The sequence below is a fragment of the Onychostruthus taczanowskii genome, unplaced genomic scaffold (assembly GCF_017590055.1).
Source record: "Onychostruthus taczanowskii isolate IOZ18803 unplaced genomic scaffold, ASM1759005v1 scaffold226, whole genome shotgun sequence".
Lineage (NCBI taxonomy): Eukaryota > Metazoa > Chordata > Aves > Passeriformes > Passeridae > Onychostruthus > Onychostruthus taczanowskii.
In genome coordinates this window covers 200,647-221,563 of record NW_024499529.1, presented here as the reverse complement: position 1 = coordinate 221,563, position 20,917 = coordinate 200,647, and the positions used below count along the sequence as shown (strand labels likewise).

Genomic DNA, 20,917 nt, shown 5'->3' with positions numbered 1-20,917 from the left:
CTCACACTGCAGGATCCCTGCTCTGCTTCCCTGCAGCACACCCGACCTCCAGAAGGGAAGGAAAACCTTGAGAAACCTGTCCCCATCCCAGAAAACTGTCCCAAGCATCCTCGACCTGTCACGGGTGGAATACCACCAGGCCACGGGTTGGCATTTCAGCAGCACCACGGGGTCTGTAATCCCACGCACTGACAGACACCTGACACGCTGAGCCCAGGACAATCCTTCTCCCAAATACCCCCATGAGCTCACCCTTCCCCACACCCCACCTGCACCGTTTCCTGGCAGGGAATATCCCTGTCCTGGCCCTGCCCTCCCACCAGGTGTTGGCATCTGCTGAGCCCCAGGAGAGGAAGCACCTTCTGAGGAGCCCCCAGAGGCAACAGAGCACAACGATCCCATTCCTGAGCAGGGGCTGGGCCTGGAGCAGGAGCAGCTCAGCCCCCACACCAGCCAAAGGGACTCTCCAGCTGCAGGAGACAAGCAGGGCTCGGTGTCCTCTTCCTTCTCCTGAGCCTGGACTGGTGTGGGACAGTCTGGTCTGGAGTGACACGGCTCTTCTACGGCAGCGCCCCACTGAAGGTGGCAATGGGCAAACACAGAAGGGACTGGAACTCGGAGGGGTCCTGGGGAGCCACAGGGGATCCCCTCGGTGCCAGGGGGTCACAGTCCCTGGGCTTGTAGCACACGGAGATCTCACACCTGCAGGGCAACAGCAGGAAACAACCTCTGAGTGAGGTGGGGGCTGAGAACCCTCAGGGGCAGCAGGAAGGGGGCTGAGAACCCAGCGGGAATGGGAACGGGGCTGAGAACTCAGCAGGAATGGGGCTGAGAACCCAGCAGGAATGGGAACGGGGCTGAGAACCCAGCAGGAATGGGAACAGGGCTGAGAACTCAGCAGGAATGGGAACAGGGCTGAGAACCCAGCAGGAATGGGGCTGAGAACCCAGCAGGAATGGGAACAGGGCTGAGAACCCAGCAGGAATGGGGCTGAGAACCCAGCAGGAATGGGAACGGGGCTGAGAACTCAGCAGGAATGGGGCTGAAAGCCCAGCAGGAACAGGGCTGAGGGATCTGAGCAGGAGCATCCACCCAAGGCGAGCTCAGAGCCTGGGGTTGGATGGATGGGTCATGGCCCCATCCCAGCAGCTCTGGCTGCAGCTCCCACCTGGTCACACTCTGCAGGATCTTCTGCTCATCCTGGTCCAGGCACACGGCGAAGGAGGACTGGACCCCGATGATCTGCACCTTGTCCACTTTGATCTGGGACACACTGATCTGCTGAGAGGAAAGGCTGGAGTGAGGGAGGGAGCTGCTGCCTGGGCTGGGCAGGGAAGCTGGGGGCAGCAGCAAAGGGATGCCCCAAGGAGCTGCTCCCTGCAGCCCTGCTCCCCTCCCACCTCCACAAATGTAAAAGCTCCAGGGCTGCAGTTACCTGATTGAAGCTTTTCTTGGATTTGGAGTTTTGCCTCTTGACCACCTCTGTCATGGTTAGGTTGAGACATTCTGTCTTCGAGGCTGCAACAGAAGGAAGCTGCCATGGCCTGGGGCTCTGCTGGGAACCCTGCACTGCCCAGAGCATCCCAGAGCTGGAGCTCCAGCAGGATCTGCAGTCCCAGCTTTCCTTCCCTCCTGCTGAATGTCCTCTGCAACTCCAGCTGCTTTCCAGACACAGCGGGAGAGAACATTTAACCACCCTGGGCTGCAAACAGGAGAAAATCCACTGCCCATCGCTGTGAGGAAAGTCTCCCCCGTGGCCTCTCCTGAGCCCACCCGGAGACGCCTCCAGTGCCTGGAATTACAGTGACACCCCGTGGCCAAATTGCGGAACGGGAAAACCTCCGGGGCCGGGGGATCGGGCTCCTCTCGGAAGGACGGAGAGGTTCTCCCCAGGGAGCAGCTGAGGGCACCCCCATGCAAGCCCTGAACTAGAGCAGGAACATCCAGCGCAGCGCTCAGAGGGGGTGAGAAACCCATTCCTGGTGCTTTTCTCCCAGGACTGGCTGCATGGATGGGGAGGGACAGTGGGGAGCTCCACGGAGCATGAGGGATGTCTCCTGTTTGGCACAACACCCACTCCCCTGAGTGTCCTGCTGACAAACACCTAGCAGGCACCAGGCACACGAGGAAAAAGGACCTAAACCCCCTCAGCTGTCTCAGAACTGGACGTGTCTGATGGCCACACCAGCAGCTCTTAAACAAGAGCCAACCAAAAGCAGCACAGACCCAGAGCCTTGGAGCCTTTCAAAGGCTCAGAGCTTGATTAGTTGGAAACCTGATGAGAACAAAGGCTCCTGAGGCCAAGCCAGGTGGCTGGGAGCTGTGTCTGAGCTGCAGGAAGGGAACCAGGCTGCAGCAGCAGCTCAGGAGGGCGTGCTGAGGGAAGGCTGCTCCGGATGCAGGACGAGCACCTGGCCCTGCTTCAGCTGCAGAGTTCTACCTGCTGCTCCTCCTTGCTAAGTGTTGCTGTGGAGAGCACCACTCTCCAGTGACCATCCTGTGCTTGAGCCATCCCAGCCCATCCCTAGTGGATGTTTGTCCAGCTGGAAGCTTTGGGACAGTGGGACAGGACATGTCCTTTGTCCCTGAGGTGGTGCTGACCCCCAAGGCCTACAGCACAGCTGAGGGAACACCAGGGACTGCCTCCTGTCTCCTGCACTCTCGCCTGCCTCACTCCCCAGCCAGGAGATCCACACGCTCCCCCAGCACCCCCACCCCCCGGCACAGCCCCCTGGACCCACCGAGCTCCTCGTGCCTCCTGCAGGCCTTGCTGAGGTTGACAGACGTGCAGACCTTCTCCACATCGTTCCAGTGACTCCTGCCACTGGCAGCAGTCTGCAGGGAGCAGCCAGAGCCCAGCGGAGAGAAGCACACAACTGTTCAGCTTGGAAAAGCCATTTCAGGTGCAGCCCTAAATCTAACCCTGCCAAGTCCTCAAGCACCAACCCCACATCTTTTAGGCATCCCCAGGGATGGTGACTCCACCACTGCCCTGCACAGCTGTGCCAGGGCTGGAAGGCCCTTTCAGTGAAGAAATATTAGAGAATATCCATCTAAACTCCCCGTGGTGCAGCTTGAGGCCGTTCCCTCTCCTCCTGTCCCTGTTCCCTGGGAACAGAGCCTGACACCCCTGGCTGTCCCCTCTTGGCAGGAGCTGTGCAGAGCCACAGGGTCCCCCCTGAGCTTCCTTTTCTCCAGGCTGAGCCCCTTCCCAGCTCCCTCAGCCTCTCCTGGGCCTCCAGCCCCTTCCCAGCTCTGTTCCCTTCCCTGGACACACTCCAGCCCCTCCATGTCCTTGCCATGAGAGTCCCAGAGCTGTCCCCAGCTCTGGAGATGCCCCAGCAGTGCCAGCACAGACCTTGCTGTATGCAATCTGTAGTGTCAGTGGGATTGCTTCCCTGTCTCCATCTATTCCCAGCCTTTTGCTGCCTGGACCTGCAGGAAACAAGGAGAAGAAAAAAAAAAAATCACACGGGGGTTTTCATCGCCAGCCTTCCCTGGCTGCTGGTACAGCAGCACTCCCAGGACTGCAGAAAGGGGGAAAGGTCTTGCTGAGCACAGCTGTGGGGCAAAAAGGCAGAAAGCAGAGAATCCAGGGAGGAATCACAACACAAAACCACTCTGCAGAACTGAAAGTGGCCCTGGCTGAGCCGGTGCAGGGGGGTCAGAGCTCAGGGAGAACACACAGCCAGCTCCTGTTTGCTCAGGCAGATTTCTGCCCCTTACAGTAGCCTGAAACACTGGGCCTGACACTTTCTAACTGCTCTTTGCCCCCCTGGATGATTTTTTGCAGCTGTGAAGCGGTGCCAGACAAGCCAAGGGGAAACATCGGGTCCAGCACTGGCGGTTCTGGGGGAAGAGCTCTCTGCCCAAGGCTGGTTTTGGGGAGCAGGGGGTGCACACTGCATAAGGGGAATTCTATGGGCTCTGCTTTGAAGGACGAGCAGAGCTCACACCAAGGCAGCTGGTTAAAGCTGTGAGGGAATTCTATGGGCTCTGCTTTGAACATAAAACCAAAGCCACTGGTTAAAGCCGTGAGGAGCGTGCTCAGGGGCAGGGCTGGGGGCTGGCTGTGTGAGCTGTGTGTGTGAGCTGCACTCCAGCACAGCAGCCGGGCTGGGTGCCCGAGGAACTGCAGCCAGATGTCCCTGCCGCTGCTTCTGCTCTCTTAACACCACTAATGTTACAAATTCGTAACATAAAGGCACAAAAAATGACACCCGGAAGGCTCCAAGCACACACACAAACCTGGCTTTGCCCAGTAAAACAAAGAGATGAAAAGAGGGATTTTATCAATGACACCTCTGGACAAAGCACAAAGAGCAAGCAGTAACAAGGAAAGATAAAGAGCTGCGTTTGGCAGGTGCTGATGGGAGGAAGGAAATGTGCTTGGAGGTGTTTTACTGTAAATCCATTCTCGAGTTCAGAGCAGCACAAACAATCAGGCCTTGCCATGGTTCCACTCCCGGAGGGAATACAAAAGTGGAATGTTTCTCTCCCAAAGCATGAAGAGCTGTCTGGATCCTTGCTCAGAGATCTCCTGCAGCCCAGGCTCCCCAGCCCCTCCTTCCCTTCCCTTCCCTTCCCTTCCCTTCCCTTCCCTTCGTTTCCAGACCCCCAGGGTGGGTGGGGGTGCAGGAGCAGCCACAGACCTGAGGCCTTGATGGCCCTCGTGGCTGCTGAGTGCCCCAGCTCCAGGGAGTGGATGAAGACCTCGGTCCTCTTCTCCCCCCCGATGAAGGTGAGCTGCCAGGGGGACAAGAGGGGACACGTAGGGGTGAGGGGACCCAGCCTGGCCAGGCAGCCTCCACCCCTCTCAGACCTCGGGAAATGGGCCACTTGGGGAAAATCCTTCCGTGCTCTCAAAGCACCTCTCAGCAGCCTGGGGTGGTGCCTGCCTTTAGCTGCACTTCAGACTGAGCAGATCCCCAAACCAACCCAAACCCCTCCTTTTCACTCAGAACTCCACTGGGAAAAACCCCCAATGAGCCAACAGCAGGGTCTGGGAACTGCTTTGGGAGCACAAATCCCGTGTGGCTCTGCTCACCAAGCCCTGTTTGGTCCCCAGGCACAGCCCCAAAGCAGGGGCTGCAGCCCCAAATTCAGCCTTCCCCACCACGCCCGCCCCAGGCACAGCGGGGTGTGGAAAAGTCGCCTCCGGGAGGGGTTTGCTTTGGGAAGCAGAGCTCTGGAGAGATTCCAGCAACGTGGAAAAGCTGGCAGCACTGCCAGGCACTGCTTTGTGCGTGGGGAAACGCACTGGGGTGGAAAACTGCTCGTGGGACTTGGTGGTCAGGGCAGGGAGCTGCTCTCAGTCCTGGGCCAGGAGCATCAGCCAGGGCACCACGGCCACCCAGGGGAGCAGAGGGGACCGAGCTCTGCCTCAGCAGCACAGGGTGGCTGTGCCACACCCGGGGGCTTCACAGGCAGCTCCTGGCCGGTGGCACAGGCAGGGCACCCCTGCTTTCCCTCTGCCCACCTCGGTCTGGTAGAGCTGCAGCAGCACGGGGCGCGTGGCGAAGCGGCAGTAGTAGAGGATCATGTCCGCCAGGATGGGCAGCTGCTCCTGGGCGTCCTCCTGGGGCTCAGCCTCGGGCTTGGCACACTGGGGCGGCAGAATGGCTCAGAAGGGTGATGGGGTAGGTGGCACCTCCAGCCACACCTGCCCACCCACCCGCCGGGGACAGGACCCTCCTGCTGACCACCGGGAGCCCCTCCTCCATCCCGTGTCCGTGTGGCACAGCAGAAGGGTCTCCAGGCAGCTCCCTGGGGAAGGGGAAGGGGCACAGCCCGCCCTGCCCGTGGCACACACGCACCTGGCACAGGACGCCCATGGGCAGGTTCATCAGCCCCAGGACGTTGCGCTCGTACCAGGGGTCCAGCAGGCCGAGGTAGTGGGAGATGTCGTTGGTGCTGCTCTCCGTCCCCGCCAGGGAGGGCTCCTGAGACCGTGTCACAGACATATTTTATGAAAAATCCTTTTGCCAGGGTCTTTTCTTCTGAGAAGCTTCAGCTTCTCCATGTTTTGCTGCTTTGGAATGTGATTTGGAGCATGGTTTACCCAGCATGTGACATTGTTTTTACTCGATGACCAATGACAGCCACCTGTGTCAAGGCTGTGAGCAGTCACAAGATTTTGTTATCATTCCTTTTCTTTCCTTTCTAGCCTCTGATGGATCCTCTCCTCTCTATTCTTTTTTAATATAGTTTTAGCATAGCATTTTAATATAGTACAATATCATAACGTAATAAATCAGCCTTCTGAAACACGGAGTCAAGATTCTCATCTCTTCCCTTGTCCTGGGACCCTCGAACACAACCACAAGACCGGACATGGGGGTCACCCCGAGGGCCCCTCAGCCTGCCCCACCTCCCGGGACACCGGGGCAGGACACACCCACCTGTGCCCGGGGCGGGGGGTCCCCCGGGGGGTGATGATGATGATGATGATGATGAAGCATCTGCGGGGTCGATGGAGCCACGCAGCTCCTCTTGACGGGCACGTAGAAGAACTGCAGCCTGAAGTAGCGTGTCAGGGAGGGGCAGGAGCTCTCCTGGAGCCTGGGCAGGGGCAGAGGCGGCTGAGCGGAGGGCCGGGCAGGGCGGGCACCGGGCCCCGCTCACCTGCGGGCTCACCCGCGGCTCACCTGAGGCGGCTGTAGGCGCGAGCCACCTTGCCCGAGATGCGGTCGGAGCCGAACACCACCACGCGCAGCGTGCCCGCCTCGGCCTCCTCGTCGCAGCTGAGGAAGGGGCGGCGGGGCAGCCCCAGGGCCCCGGGGGCGAGCTGGGCCGGCCCGCGCTGGCCCGGGCCGTGCTGCGGCAGCGAGAGCGCGCGGGGACGCGCGGCTGCGCCGGGGACGCGCACAGGCTCTCGGCGCGCCGCAGCGGCAGCGAGCACGGCCCCGGGCAGTCCCGGCGCTGCACCAGCTGCTGGCTCTTGCTCTTGAGCAGCTTGTAGAGCCGGTTGGTCAGCGACTGGCGCTGCTTGGGCAGCTCCGGCCGGCCCGCCGCGTCCAGGGAGCTCTCGTCGCTGTCCTCGGCGTAGCCGCTGTCCATGCAGTCCTTCAGGCTGGACACGAAGGACTTCAGGGACTTCCTGGAGACCACCGTCAGCTCAGAGATGGACTCCTTGGAGGAGGCGAAGAGGGACACCCGCGAGGGCTTGGAGCCCTCCTCGGCCAGCACGGAGTACACGGCGTCACCGGGGATGGCGCAGAGCGGGGCCAGCAGCGAGTCCTGCTCCGGGGAGCCGCCGTCCGTCTCCACATCCTCCTCCTCCTCCTCTTCCTCCTCGTCCTCCTCCTCGTTCTCCGAGGCCAGGGGCTCAGCAATGCTGCACTCCTTGCTGAGGACGTCGTTGAGGATGTCTGAAAGCAGCCAGAGGGACGAGGTGTCTGCCACGGGCTCCAGCAGAGCCGCTGCAAACGTGGTGACTCCAGACACTGCTGCCACTCCTGATGGCCAAAGCTCTCCCCCATCCTGGTGTCAAGCAAGGAGCTGGAAACCTCCTCCCCAATGGTTTTTCATTTCCACAAAAGGCTCCGATGGAATGCAAAGAAAACTGTGTTTCTCTCCTTGAGGTTCTGGCTGGGTTCTCAAGAGGCAAACTCCAGCTGGGCTTTTGCTTCCTTCCCACCCAGCTCTCACCACATCCCCACGTCTGATCCAGGTTTAACTGGAGCAGAGCCAAGCCTCTGGCTGATCACACCCCACCTGACCCACCCTGGCTCCCAGTCAGGGCTGGCCTTCACTGCAGGGCCTGGCGCAGAGCTGGAGCCAGCAGGGAAGAGCACGGAGCCTTCCCAGGAACACACAAGGGCCTTCCAGGAATGGGGAAGCACCAGCTCAGCACAAGGGGAACCTTCTACTTCTCCAAAGCTGCTCTGGGGCCCAGCTGAGAGCTCAGCCCAGGCCCCTGACTCACCGAAGTTGTCCTGGTCCCAGCTGTAGGTGTAGCAGCGGGCGGGGGGGATGGGGAAGGGGTGCAGCTTGCGGGGCTGGGCCTCGCCTGCAGAGAGAGGAGCGACAGCAGCTGCTTTGCAGGGTCCCCCAGGGCCAGCTCCCCTGGCCTGGGAGGTGCCACCCACCCCCTGCTAGTTTTGGGCAGCCCAGGGCATGCTGAGCCCTGGCGCTGCTGTCCTCCAGGACAAGGGGACACTTCACAGCGCCACAGCCACCAGGTGTCACAGCTAGCACTGGTTTCTGATTTAATGCTTTCATCTCACCCCTCATTGTTGAAAGGCTGGACAGCTCATTTGGTTGCTGTTTAAATGAAACCATTTGTGGCTCAGGTGTGGTTATTAAACAGGACCTGGGTTGCTGCTTTTTTATTGCAGTCGTTGCACTCGGCTGAGACTGCAAAACCACTCCCCGCTGCTGCTGCAGGGGCTGAGCCGGCAGAAAGCCCCGGGGACGAGAGGGAGGGGTGCGGGATGCTCACCTGTGATGGCAGGGAAGGAGGCGGCCCCGGCGATGTCGCGCAGCACGGCCTGGAGCCGCTCCCGGGCCAGCGCGGGGTCGGGGCTGGCGGCCGCCGCCTCCTGAGCATCGGCAGCGCTGGCATAGAGCTCCGAGAGCTCCTCCAGGGGCTTGGACTGCGGAGCAGAGCCGGGAACACGTTCAGGGGGTCCCTCCACTCAGCAGCGTCACTAACGGGGGGCTTTCCCCCCTCCACTGCCCCGCCCCCCTCAAATCCCCCCAGGCTTTTCCAATGGAAATAAAAATGACTGTGAAAACTCCCCAGGGTTTTTTTGGTTTGTTTTTTTTTTTGCCTCTCCCTCAAGTGTTTCTCTGGTCAAGCACTTTTGCTGATTTTCAAATCTGGGGGTCCTTCCTCTCTCCACTTTGGGATGGGAAAGGAGTGGCAGGGTAAAAGGGCAGAGAGCCCTCGGCACACACGTCACAAACCCTTCAGACATCACGTCTAACCTGAGAAGGGGAAAACGTGCATTTTTCCTCCAAGAAGCATTACCCAAACTCTTTTCCTTTGCCAAGCTAGTGGTGCTTTGGGTAGGAAATGCAGCAGAGCCTGCAGGGAGCTGCTCCCGTGGCAGCCTGGGGTGGGCACTGCCCCTGCCCACCTTGAGCAGCTGGTGCAGCCCAGGGTGGGCACTGCTCCTGCCCACCTTGAGCACCTGGTGCAGCCCAGGGTGGGCACTGCCCCTGCCCACCTTGAGCAGCTGGTGCAGCCCAGGGTGGGCACTGCCTCTGCCCAACCTGAGCAGCTGGTGCAGCCCAGGGTGGGCACTGCCCCTGCCCAACCTGAGCAGCTGGTGCAGCCCAGGGTGGGCACTGCCCCTGCCCACCTTGAGCAGCTGGTGCAGCCCGGGGTGGGCACTGCCCCTGCCCACCTTGAGCAGCTGGTGCAGCCCAGGGTGGGCACTGCCCCTGCCCACCTTGAGCAGCTGGTGCAGCCCGGCCAGGTCACAGTGAGTGCCGAAGGTGGCCTGGTAGAGGTGCTCGAGGAGCAGCAGCAGCGTGGAGTGCTGGGGGGGCTCGCTGGAGCTCAGCCTGCGGGCGATGGACAGGAACTCGCTGGGCACCTCCGAGCGGTTCAGCAGCAGCACCGTCCTGGGGACAGGGACAGCGCTCAGCCCAGCCTGGCCCAGCCCAGCCCCAGCTCAATCCCGTCCCAGCCCAGCCCAGCCCGGCCCAGCCCATCCCCAGCTCAGTCCCAGTCCCAGCCCAGCTCAGGCACCACTGGACCCCACGGGACACGAGGGAGCCCGAACATCTCCCTCCTGAAGGTGCAGCTCTGAGGAGAAGCTCTAAGCACGGCCCAGGTCCGTCCCCAGCCTCATTTCCCTCTTTGCAAATGAGGACGGCAGGGAAAGGCTCAGCCCTGAATAAGGTGCAGAGTCTGCCTGCTCAGAGCTGCCCGGGGGCTGGGACAGGACTCCCTTCTGGCTCCCTTTGGGGCGGTGGCTCCCAAAATCACGGATCCCAGCTGCTCTCCAACACGTGCGGCTCCCTGGGGAGGAGATTTTGCCCTCCCCACGTCTGCAGCCCTGCAGGGTCACTGGCAGGGAGCACACAGACCCTGTCCCAGGCTCTGGAAATGCCCCAGGTGCTCTCCTCACCCCTCCCACAGCTCAGCCCAGTTTCCCAGCCCCTGGGAGATGCTGCAGCAGTGCCAGCCCGAGGGGATGCCACCGCGAGCCCCAGCAGTGCCCACGGCCACACTTACACCGTGGAGCTCTGGTAGTTCTTCACAGGCAGCCCCTGCTCGGTCCTCACCAGCCTCTGGAAGGTGATCCCTGGGAGAGAGCAGAGCAATGAGGCACAGAACCTCTGCCCCCAGGGCTCTCCTGAGCCGGCAGAGCCCCTGCCTGGAGCAGGAACAGCAGCACCAGAGTCCTCGTGGGGACAAAGGCACGGCCACTGCCTGAGGCCAGTCCAGGAGCAGGGAACCCAAGGTGTGAAGAGTAAAACCCAGAGCGATGGGAGATCACTACAGGAGGGGGCAGGAGACCTGGAGAGCTGCTCCAGCCCCAGCTGCTGCTGCCCCCTGCTCCTGCGGGACAGGAGCTCCAGGATGACCTTTGCCAGCTGCTCCCGCCTGCTCCAGCCCCCAGGCCCTGGCTGTCACCCAGGGCCAGCAGGTCACTGCCACCTCCCCTCCTGCAGGGACAGAGCCCAGACTGAGGCAGGAGTGAGGCTGCTGTGGGCAGCCACAGCCTGGGTGCCACCCGGGACTGTCCCCAGGACACCGGGTGACATCAGCAGAGCCCTGTCACCCCATCAGCAGAACAGGAAACCCTTATGGATCAGCAGGATCCATCCCTTGTCCCTGCAGGGAACCACATCCCCCAGCCCAGCAGCCACGGGGGTTCCAGGACCCACGGGGGGGACACCCAGGACTCACGGGGTCCCCCTGACCCCCTCAGGTCACACAGCACCGACCCTCCTGCAGAGGCATCAGCCCCAGGGCGCAGATCAAAGCTGTTGTGCTCCTGGCAAATATTGACAGCGGCTCATTCTCTGTTAATCTTTGCCCTCATCGCAATAAAAGGCTCTGGCCTCGGCCCCCCAGCAGGTCAGGGGGATGTGGAGCAAGCCTGGCACAGCCTGGAAGAGGGACAGACCCTCACTGAGGTGTGCAAAGCACAGCCCTGGCCAGGGCACGGCAGGAAACCACCAGGAGGGAGCTGGTCCCCAACACGAGTGTCCCCATGTCCCTGCAGCTCTGAGAGGAGGCTGGACACAGCCAGACCTGCCTGGTGGCCATGGGCAGTGGTGCTGGGGTAAAGCAGCCAGTCCAGAGCTCAGGTTGGGATTTTTCCATCCTTTTGATCCTTTGAAAGCATCTTTCACCCCGTCCCCAAGTTCCCATCTCACAGGAACTGCTACCCTGACAGAGATCCTGCACTTCCCATCCCCCAGAGCACCTTCCCAGCCTGAGGGGGTGGGGAACACCCCCAGCCACAGGCACATCCCCCCCCAGGCCTCCCAAACCCTGCCCAGGATTAAACACGGCCTGCAATGTGCTCTGTGTGATAACAGCTCTTCAAAAGCCCCCAAAAGGCAGCGAGATCAGGCAAAAAGGCTTTGAGCAATAATTGGAAGAGCTGCTCCACTGGGAACCACAGGACATCCACAAGGAGCCCTTAATTAAGAGGAGCACTGGTGCTGGCCGTGCCTGTGCCCAGAGCTGGTCACAAGGGATGTCTGGGCAGGAAAGAACAATCCAGGGAGTGCCTCAGCCCTGTCAAAATCTCCATGGAAGAGCAGGCTCGGAGGCTCCAGCCACCCCGATGCCCATGGATGGCCCCACTGCTGTCCCCCCAGTGTCCCTCACACAAAGGGCAGCCTGGTGGAGCAGCCAGCACGAGCTCTGTGGGGAAAAGACCCTCCGGACTGAAAGCCAGCCAGGAAATCGTCAGCCATGTGGCTAATTGCCTCTGATGCACGGCTGGGGGAGCCTGGCATGCTCCTGGCACACAGGGGACCCACAGAACCACCAGGCTGCCCCGCTGCTGCAGAGGAACCCGCTCCCACCTTGTGCTGGACCACCAGGGAACGCCATCCTCAGGGGGGCAGGGTCCTGACCCCTGGGACAGCTGAGCCTTGGGATGGACACTGCGCTCCCAGGCTCGGGAAGCGAGGGGGGCTGAGACAGGGGCAGCAGGGGCACAAACCCCAGGGCAGGGCTGGCTCTGGTGCCAGGTTTGGAGCTGCCAGGGCTGGGTCTGGTGCTGGGTTTGGAGCTGCCAGGGCTGGCATTGGTGCCGGGTTTGGAGCTGCCAGGGCTGGCTTTGGTGCCGGGTTTGGTGCTGGGTTTGGAGCTGCCAGGGCTGGGTTTGGAACTGCCAGGGCTGAGTTTGGAGCTGCCAGGACTGGGTTTGGTGCTGGGTTTGGTGCTGCCAGGGCTGGGTTTGGAACTGCCAGGGCTGAGTTTGGAGCTGCCAGGACTGGGTTTGGTGCTGGGTTTGGTGCTGGGTTTGGTGCTGCCAGGGCTGGGTTTGGTGCTGGGTTTGGAACTGCCAGGGCAGGGTTTGGTGCTGGGTTTGGAACTGCCAGGGCTGGGTTTGGAGCTGCCAGGGCAGGGTTTGGTGCTGGGTTTGGAACTGCCAGGGCAGGGTTTGGTGCTGGGTTTGGAGCTGCCAGGGCTGGGTTTGGTGCCGGGTTTGGAGCTGCCAGGGCCAGGTTTGGTGCAGTCAGAGCCCGGTTCGGTGCCGGGGCGCTCACCTGGTGCCTTGAGCTCGTTGCTGATGAAGGTGAGCAGCTCCCGGAAGGTGTCGCAGTAGGGCACGGGCCACGTCAGGAAGCTGTGGTAGACACTGGCAGCTCTCAGCAGCAGCTCAGAGCCGGGGGGGAGGTGAGGAGCCTGCGGGGACAGGGACAGAGGGGAGGGGAGCAGAGACCCCCAGAGCTGGTGAGAACTCCAGGCTGTGGGCTGGCAGCGGCAGGGGGGAAGCAAAGCTGAGTCCCCCTGTGCCACCCCATCTCCTCCCAAGGCAGGGCCACGGGATCCCCTGGGCACAGCTCCAAGAAGCTCCTTCCCAACCTCCCCAGGCGGGGCTCACGTGCCCAAGCCTAAATATAAATTCCTTTTTAAGCCCCACAAGGCGCACAGATGAATTCCACGCAGCCTGTGCTTGTGCAGGACCTGGCAGCAATGACTTCCTTGGGATAACGATGCATTGTGCTGGGAATAATAATAATAAAAAAAAGTATTTCCTGGGAAGGCTCTGCTCCTTTTCATTCATGCTGCCCGTGTATTTTGCCCAGCTATAAAGGGTAAAGAAAAGAATTCCCCTTTATTGTCCATCTCCCTTTCTGATTAGCCCAGCCTTAAAAAAAATAGCTTCAAACCCCTGAAGCTCATTTCTTTGTCTCTCATCTTGTGCAACGGTTGCTCGATCCTGATCCCTCTGGATTCATACAGAATCTTTCTTTTTGGGAGGAACTGATGAGAGCAGCAGGGAAGCTCCAGCCCAAGCCACCTTGATTTTGGAGCTGGGACCGGTGCAGCAGCCCCAGCACTTACATAGAGCACGGCCGAGTAGAAGAGCAGGGCCAGGGGCGTCACCAGGTCGTAGTCACACCTCTCCTGCACCTGTGGGAACAGCCCGAGGGCACAGGGATGAACTGCTGGCCGGGAGCACCGCCCAAAATATCCCTGGAGGTGCCGGGAGACCCCGGCCCCACCATCCCGGGAGATTCCCCCATCCCTGTGGGAAAACCTCCCCCAAAGCCCCAGAAACCAGAGCGGGACAGGCAGAGCCTCCTGCTCTGTCTTCTCCCAGGTCTGGCCAGGCCCCCAACACTTTGGGGCTCCTGATGCCTGAAATCCCATGGAAGTGGCTCTGAGCAGGCAGCCCAGCCACTGCAGGCAGCCGGGGGGGGTGGAAATCCAGGGGGTGTGATATCCCAGGGGTGTGATATCCCAGGGGGTGGAATCCCGGGTTGGGGTGGAATCCCAGCTTTACTCCAGGGAACAGCCAGCAGAACTCTCTCCCTGAGGGCTCAAGGAGACGCTTGCACAGCCCACAGTGCAATAAAGCCTCGCCTACACCCTCCTGCACCAGGCCACTCTGCAGCCAGAGCAGTTCCAGCCACCACCAGAACAGAACCACGACTGACCTGGACTGCTCTCAGCCCCACAGCCTCCTGCCCTCACAAGGGAAGAGGTTTTACCCCTCACAGGAATCCCAGCGCCGGGGATTTAGGGAACACCCCCCCTTTCCTGCCACATCAAGGGGCTCCTCCCAGGATGACCCTGCCTGAGCAGGGATGCCTCGAGCTGCCCTGGCACACGACGGGACAGGCAGGTGCATGCCATTGTCCCCTGGCTGTGACCCCGCTGGCACCTGGCATTGCAGGGCAGATCCTGCCCGCGGTCCCGTGTCCCACAGGACACCCGGCACAGCCACAGCGAGGGCTCCACCAGGAACAGCAGGAAATGTTCCAATTGCTCTGCCTTGGACACAGCCAGGGAAGGGCTGGGGAAGGCTGGAGGAGCTGCAGAGCACCAAGCAGGGCTTTGGGGGATCACAGCCCATCCCTGGGGACCTGCAGGGCTGCCCCAACAACGGGGATGGGCTCTTCCTCGTGGGACACAGCACCGGTGCCACCAGAGCTCTGGACCTGCTGACCCAGCCCCACCCAGCCCCCAGCAGTATCCAGTGACCCCAGACCCCCCAGCCAGCTTTGCCAAAGCCCATCCTGAGTGAGGCACGGAGCTGCCGATGCCTCGGAGCCCGCGGCTCCCCTGCCAGCCCCCACTCACCTCCTTGGTCTTGCCCAGGATCTTCTCCACCAGGATGAGGTAGTTCCCGGCGTCGCGGCTCACCAGCTCCTGCAGGCTCCAGCAGTTCAGGCACAGCCCAGCTGCGGGGACAGGGGCACCACGGTCACTCCTGGCCTCACGGTCACTCCCAGAGCCATGGTCACTCATGGCCCTGTGGTCACTCCCAGAGCCATGGTCACTCATGGCCCCGTGGTCACTCCCAGAGCCATGGTCACTCATGGCCCCGTGGTCACTCCCAGAGCCATGGTCACTCCCAGAGCCATGGTCACTCATAGCCCTGTGGTCACTCATGGCCCCATGGTCACTCTCAGAGCCATGGTCACTCCTGGCCTCAGCCAGCAGCACAGGCAGCCCAGGGCACACCCTGTCCCCAGCTGGGGCTGGGGCAAAGGCAGGACTAAGCTGGGGCAAAGGCAGGACTAAGCTGGGGCTGGGGCAAAGGCAGGACTAAGCTGGGGCTGGGGCAAAGGCAGGACTAAGCTGGGGCTGGGGCAAAGGCAGGACTAAGCTGGGCTTATCCCAGCACCCCACAGAGCGTGACTGGACTAAACCCAGCACGACAGTGAGCCGAAGGAAACCCTCCTGGTGTGAGGGCAAAGCCTCTGCAGAGCCCAGGGAAATTCTCCCTGGGGCAGAAGAGCTCCAAAAGCCCCTGAGCAGCAGCAGCGGCTGGGCAGGGGCTGCTCAGGGAGCCTGGGCTGGGCTTTGGTCGCCGGCAGCACCAGAGGTGCCAGCAGCGGGCACGGCACACGGCAGCGCCGTGGGCGGCCTCGGAAGGACGAGGCTTTGCCATTGCTTTTCTGAGAAGTGCCCCAAGATGCCCTCTTCCTCCTCCGCCTCCCAGAGCAGCTCCTTCCTGGCCTCGGAGGTGGCATTTCCCCTCAGAGTGGGCAACTGGCACTCGGAAATCCAGAAGCACTGAAGCAGGAACGGCACCCCCCGAGCTGCCCTCGCCCACGGCCCCCGGTGGCGTCAGAAGTGACACCCACGGGGTGACGGAAAGCAGAAGGCTCTGTTTCCTCCTCCCCAGATCCGCTGCCATCTCCTCGCCAGAGGGAGGTGGTTTCTCCTGGGGACTGCCCCAAGGAAGGGCCAGCTGGGTCACGAGGTGCCCAAGGACAGGCACGGCCCAAGCTGGCAGCCACAGCCCCCTTGGGGAGGGCAGCAAGCCAGCCTGCAGCTGCTGAGGCACGGGAGGTGGACGTGGATGTGGCACAGGGCACCTCCTGGCACTGCCACCCAGCGTGGGCAGAGACTTCCACAGGAAAACCCAGCACGAGCCAGGAGGAGTCAGCTCAAAGGGTGAAATCTGCCACGTCCCCAGCCCCACCAGAGCCAAGCCCAGGGCTCTGCTTCACCAAAAACTCCTTTTTTTTTATTTTTTTTTTTTTTTTCCTGCTCACCAGCAAGCAATAAAACATTTTTCTTGCTCTTCACATTCTAATTTGGCCATGGTCTCTCTCCTTTTGCAGCACAAAGCAAGGGCTGCCCTGAAGTTTTTTTTTTTTTTTTTTTCCTACTCACCAGCAAGCAATAAAATATTTTTCTTGCTCTTCACACTCTAATTTGGCCATGGTCTCTCTCCTTTTGCAGCACAAAGCAAGGGCTGCCCTGAAGAGGTTCCTCCACAAGGAAAAGTTTTTCTCCCAAGCACTTTTCTAACGGGGATTTTTATGAGTCACAGACAATTCATTTTGATTTGGTTTCTGCAATAAGTTCTGCAGAAAGATCTCCTGTTTACACTCGCCACAGGCTCATCCAGGCTGTAAATCTGGAATGGCCAAACCCTCACAACTCCTCTTGCTGACTTCACAGCCCTCAGCTCCTCATCCCTTACTCAGGGGGAGTAATGTGTTGGAAATGATTACTCACCCTCTCTGGAGCAGCCTTGTGTGAAAGTTAGCACAGAAAAATAAAGCTTTAGATGATTTCCAAAATTCAGCAAGGTCTCAGCCAAAAAGCTGTGATGTGGTGTGTGTTATTTTGGTGTATGGAAAGGGTAAAAAAAGAGGGGAAAGCAAAGGAACTGGGAAATAGAAGTGAAAAATGAGGAAGGTGAAGGCTCCAGCCCAACCAAGAGCAAGATGAAAGGATTCACTGACTTGTGAGGATCAACCCCGCCACAAACAACAGCGTGGACAGGACAGCAATAATGAAACTGTCACTTGTAGCTTGGGGAAGGATGTGACAACATCTCTGCCGTGGCTCTGAAGGGCAGCAGGGGACAGCTCTGCTTTCCCTGAACCCCTCCTGCCACCAGAGACCCGACCCTTCCCAGCCCTGCACGCAGGGACGGGGACAGCAGGGACAAGGAGGGGCAGGGACAAGGAGGGGCAGCCCCTCGGGAGGGCTCTGGGGGGTCCTGGGGGTCCCCAGCAGCAGCAGCGGGGCTGGGGCACAGCAAAGCCAGGGCACGCTGCAGATCCCTGGCAGAGCAGGAATGATGAGAGGGAGATTTCTGAGGTGCAAAACGCCCCAAATTCTCCCAGGAATGTCAGCTCCTGCCAAAGCCCAGCAGAGCCACAGGAAGGGGCCTGGGAGCAGGGGACATCACTGGGGTGGGACTCAGGGGGGCTCAGCACAGCTCCCCCAGCCCAGCCCTGCACACCCAATCTTTGCTAACGAGCTGCAGAAAAGATGCAGCCGTGGTTTAAAGCCTCCCCGGGCAAGGAGCAGCGCTGAGGGCTGGGACTGGAGCTGTGAGTGACACAGGAACTGATTGATGGTAATTGCAGCCGAGGTGGGCTCTGGGCACGCAGCGACCTGCTCTGGCCACGCGCTGTCACCGTGCCAAGCACGAGGCCGCGCTTCCAGGAACCGGGAATGTGGGTCACACTTCAGGGCCTGCTTCCCAGAGCAGGGGAAAGGAAAGGGCACAGGAATCCTAGGCAGAACTGCCCCAACCGAGCCCCCAGGTGGTGTTACAGCACAGTGGCTGTGAGGGAGGGCAGAGGGATTCCTCTGGGAGCTGGCAGCAGGTAGGATCCTGTCTCATCTCTTTGTTGGTCTTGTAGGGGAAAAGAAAAGCAGAAAGGGTTGAAAGAACTGCACAGACAAGAAGGAATCAGAATCTGACAGCCCCCAGAATCTTTCATCCGCAAGAGGGTTTGGCAGTGATTTAATCACAGCTCACAGATGCAGCTACGAGGCACAAAGGTTAAAACAGCACTCAAATGATTTCTGCTCGTTGCTGCTCTGCCCTCACAAATCCCTTCACAGCCCCTGAACAAGGCTCAGCTCTTTATGGTATCTGAGCCGGGGCTGGGCTGATAACAGCATCCCCGTGCTGAGTGTGCCCATGCAGCAGCATCACAGCCTGCCTTGGGGGCAGAGCACTGGGGCAGGGCTGGGCAAACCAAGCCCTCTCCTCTCCCCAGCTCACTCAGGGACAGCCGGCACCCGCACCACTGCCCTGCTGAGTCCTCACACGGGCCACACCTGCCGTGACCTGTTCAGGGTCCTGGAACACCTCCCATTCCAGCAGAACGCCCAGGAGGACTGGCCAGGCTGGATGCTGCCTCTGACCACTGCACGGGAAGGGGCTCCAGCAGCACCAGCAGCTCCCTCTAACCCAGAGGGAGCCCTGGGTGAGACACCCAGCAGGGCTGAGGGCAGCCCAGAGGGAAGGCCATGGTTTAAGGTCACCTACCAGCCCATCTGCTGGCCACAGCGCCCCTGCTCAGCCCGTGCAGACACCTCTCCAGCGCGTGGTAGATCCTGTCCTCCGTGCACGTGGTGTGCTGCATTTTAACTCATCTCCTGCATTGAAGGGGAAAGAAGGAGGAGAGTCAATAAAGGGTTGCCCTTGATGGCTCCAGTGTTCCCTGGCCACGGTCACAAACCCACCCCAGGTGGCAGGGAAGGCTGCAGAGCTGTCCCCGAGCTGCCACACAGCCACCATGAAGGAAAGGTCCACGTGCCCTTGTGGCAATGGTGGAAAACACCGAGGGCACGTGAGCGCAGCCCACGGGGACATTGTGAAATTGTGCCTGCAGCCCTGTCACAGCCCACCTCTGCTGCCACCTGAGCCTTGGCTGCAGAGCCTGTGCTGCCCAGGAAGGTTTTATCCCACCAATCCACATCCGTGTCTGGGACACCAGGAGCAGTAACAGGGATGTTCCTGGCCTGAGCCATCAGAGGTGCCCCTTCCCTCCTCCCCTGCAGCCCAGAGGGACCCTGGGGCAGGCGTCCCCCTCTCCCAAGGCACAGAGATGGGTCCATCCCACACATTCTTTGCCTCTTGCTTAGAAGAGTCACAAAAATTCACAAAAATAATCGAGTAAGAAGAAGTAAAAGCTGCCAGCTACAAAACCACCTGCAAGGCAGCCCTTGCTTTCACCCTGGACAGCACCTATGCCACACATACTCAGAGATACCCTAAAACACTCAATTCTTTGCACATTTGGCCAGCATTTAGGGCCAGCACCCAGCAGTGGCCGTGCCCATCACAGCCCCATCCACCCCCGTCCTGGAGCCGCCGTGACCTGGCAGAGGCTCCAGAGCCCTCCCTGCCCCGTGTCCCCAGCACGGCCACCTCCCCTCACCCTGCACTGCCAGCAGCTCCCTGGCAGGGCTCAGGAAAGCTGAGCCTGGCTGCTGGAGCTCCCTGGGAAGCTGAGCCTGGCTGCTGGAGCTCCCTGGGAGCGCAGGGAGCCACCTCCAGCCCTGCCCCAGGGAGAAGCCACCAGCAGCCCCCCAGAGGTGACAGAAAATAATCAAGTACCACCGATCTGCCCAGTGCCCGCACTCCCCTCACCCCGGAGGGGCTCCTGGGCTCCTCCCCTCTCCAGAGCCTGAAGTGGGCTCTGCAGCAAAGCCTTTACCTGTGCCCGGTGCCAGGAGCGCCGCGGTGCCGCGAGCGAGCGCGGAAACCGAGCCCAGCACCTCGGCCAGGCTGGTGGCAGGAGAAAGGCAGTGAGTAAGAGCCCAGAGTGACTCACAGACACCCTTGAAACAGCCAGCTCAAAAACCAGCTCAGTCCTCGCTGGGGAAAGGGCTGCTCAGCCCACAGCAGCCCCAGCATCCCTTCCCGCGTGTCTTGGCGCACAACAGGCAGGGAATGTGAAATAAAACCACCCAAGATATTGCTGCCACTTTCAAACCACAGAACGCGCTCTCCGGGTGGATTTCTCCTTCTGTGCCACGGACCACACAGGAGCCTGAGCCTCCTCTCCCAGGGCAGTGCTTATGGAAGCATTTCCCGTGGGAAAAGCCTCGCTTCGGCCACCACAACGGAGCAGAAACCTTGTGACTTTTTCTGCTGTCCCCTCCTCGCCACCCACGCTGAGCACGATGAGGGCCAGGGACAGCTCTGGAGAACCCAATCTGACTTTCAGGAGCCCTGTTAAGCATCTTGAGAACACCAAGAAAAACAAGTGCTGAGGTCAAGGGTTTGGAAAATACAGGGTAAAACCCATCTCCTCTGAAGGCGTGAGTGTCCAAAAGGGCAATTTATAAGAATTAATTATTATAAATTATTTATTTTTAATTTTTTTATTATTAATTATTATAATACATTTCTAACCAATTATTTTCTTAGAAGCCACTGATTAAAGTGAGTGAGAGGAGGCCCAGCACACCAAAGCTCAACTTGGGAAGCATCTTAAGATTGTCTGTGAAATAGTCCTTGCATGGGTGCCAGACCCTTGGGGAATTTCCATCCAGGATTGCTTAGTTAAGAGGCTTCATTCATCTCTGTGGGACACAAAGGTGAACAGACAAATTAAATATTTCTGTTAATTAACACCAACCTAGTAAACATTCACCCTTTGGTGGGAAGTGGGAACCTGCTGACCACTGGTTTTACATTTTCCCTTGTCCTACTTGAGGCAAGAAGTTTGTAAAAAGGAAAAAAAATAGTATGAAAAAGAATTATCAACAAAAACAATCTTTTCCTGCTGAGCTGTGAAGCCACCAGAGGTCACGGGAAAGCCTTGGGGCATCACAGCTCCCTGGCAAGGACTTTCCACTCAGCTGGGACCCACTGGGGTTCCCCACTCGCCTCCAGGGCCCTGGGACCTTTCCCTTCCAGAGCTTTCCTGCTGCTCAGGATCTGCTCCCACCCAGGAGCAGAAGGTCCCTCAGCTGCCAAGGTGACACCAGCAGCTCTGGCACAGCTGGGACAGGACACAGAGCTGCCCTTCCAGCAAGGAAAATCCCTTC

The 20,917-nt window shown here is 60.0% G+C and overlaps 1 protein-coding gene across 1 annotated transcript in view; it reads right to left on the bottom strand.

Moving 5' to 3' along the window:
• Nucleotides 1-295: 295 nt before the first annotated feature.
• Nucleotides 296-20,917, bottom strand: part of PIK3R5 (phosphoinositide-3-kinase regulatory subunit 5) — a 37,542-nt gene continuing 16,920 nt past the window's right edge. Inside the window, 19 exon segments of the mRNA XM_041405201.1 lie at nt 296-702; nt 1,169-1,281; nt 1,436-1,518; nt 2,742-2,835; nt 3,359-3,435; nt 4,653-4,746; nt 5,480-5,605; nt 5,817-5,942; nt 6,402-6,561; nt 6,648-6,825; nt 6,828-7,370; nt 7,928-8,011; nt 8,444-8,597; nt 9,399-9,573; nt 10,190-10,259; nt 12,691-12,829; nt 13,493-13,561; nt 14,735-14,835; nt 18,405-18,514. Of these exon segments, the coding sequence (XP_041261135.1) occupies nt 561-702; nt 1,169-1,281; nt 1,436-1,518; nt 2,742-2,835; nt 3,359-3,435; nt 4,653-4,746; nt 5,480-5,605; nt 5,817-5,942; nt 6,402-6,561; nt 6,648-6,825; nt 6,828-7,370; nt 7,928-8,011; nt 8,444-8,597; nt 9,399-9,573; nt 10,190-10,259; nt 12,691-12,829; nt 13,493-13,561; nt 14,735-14,835; nt 18,405-18,501 (2,625 nt within the window). The 5' untranslated portion in view covers nt 18,502-18,514 and the 3' untranslated portion in view covers nt 296-560.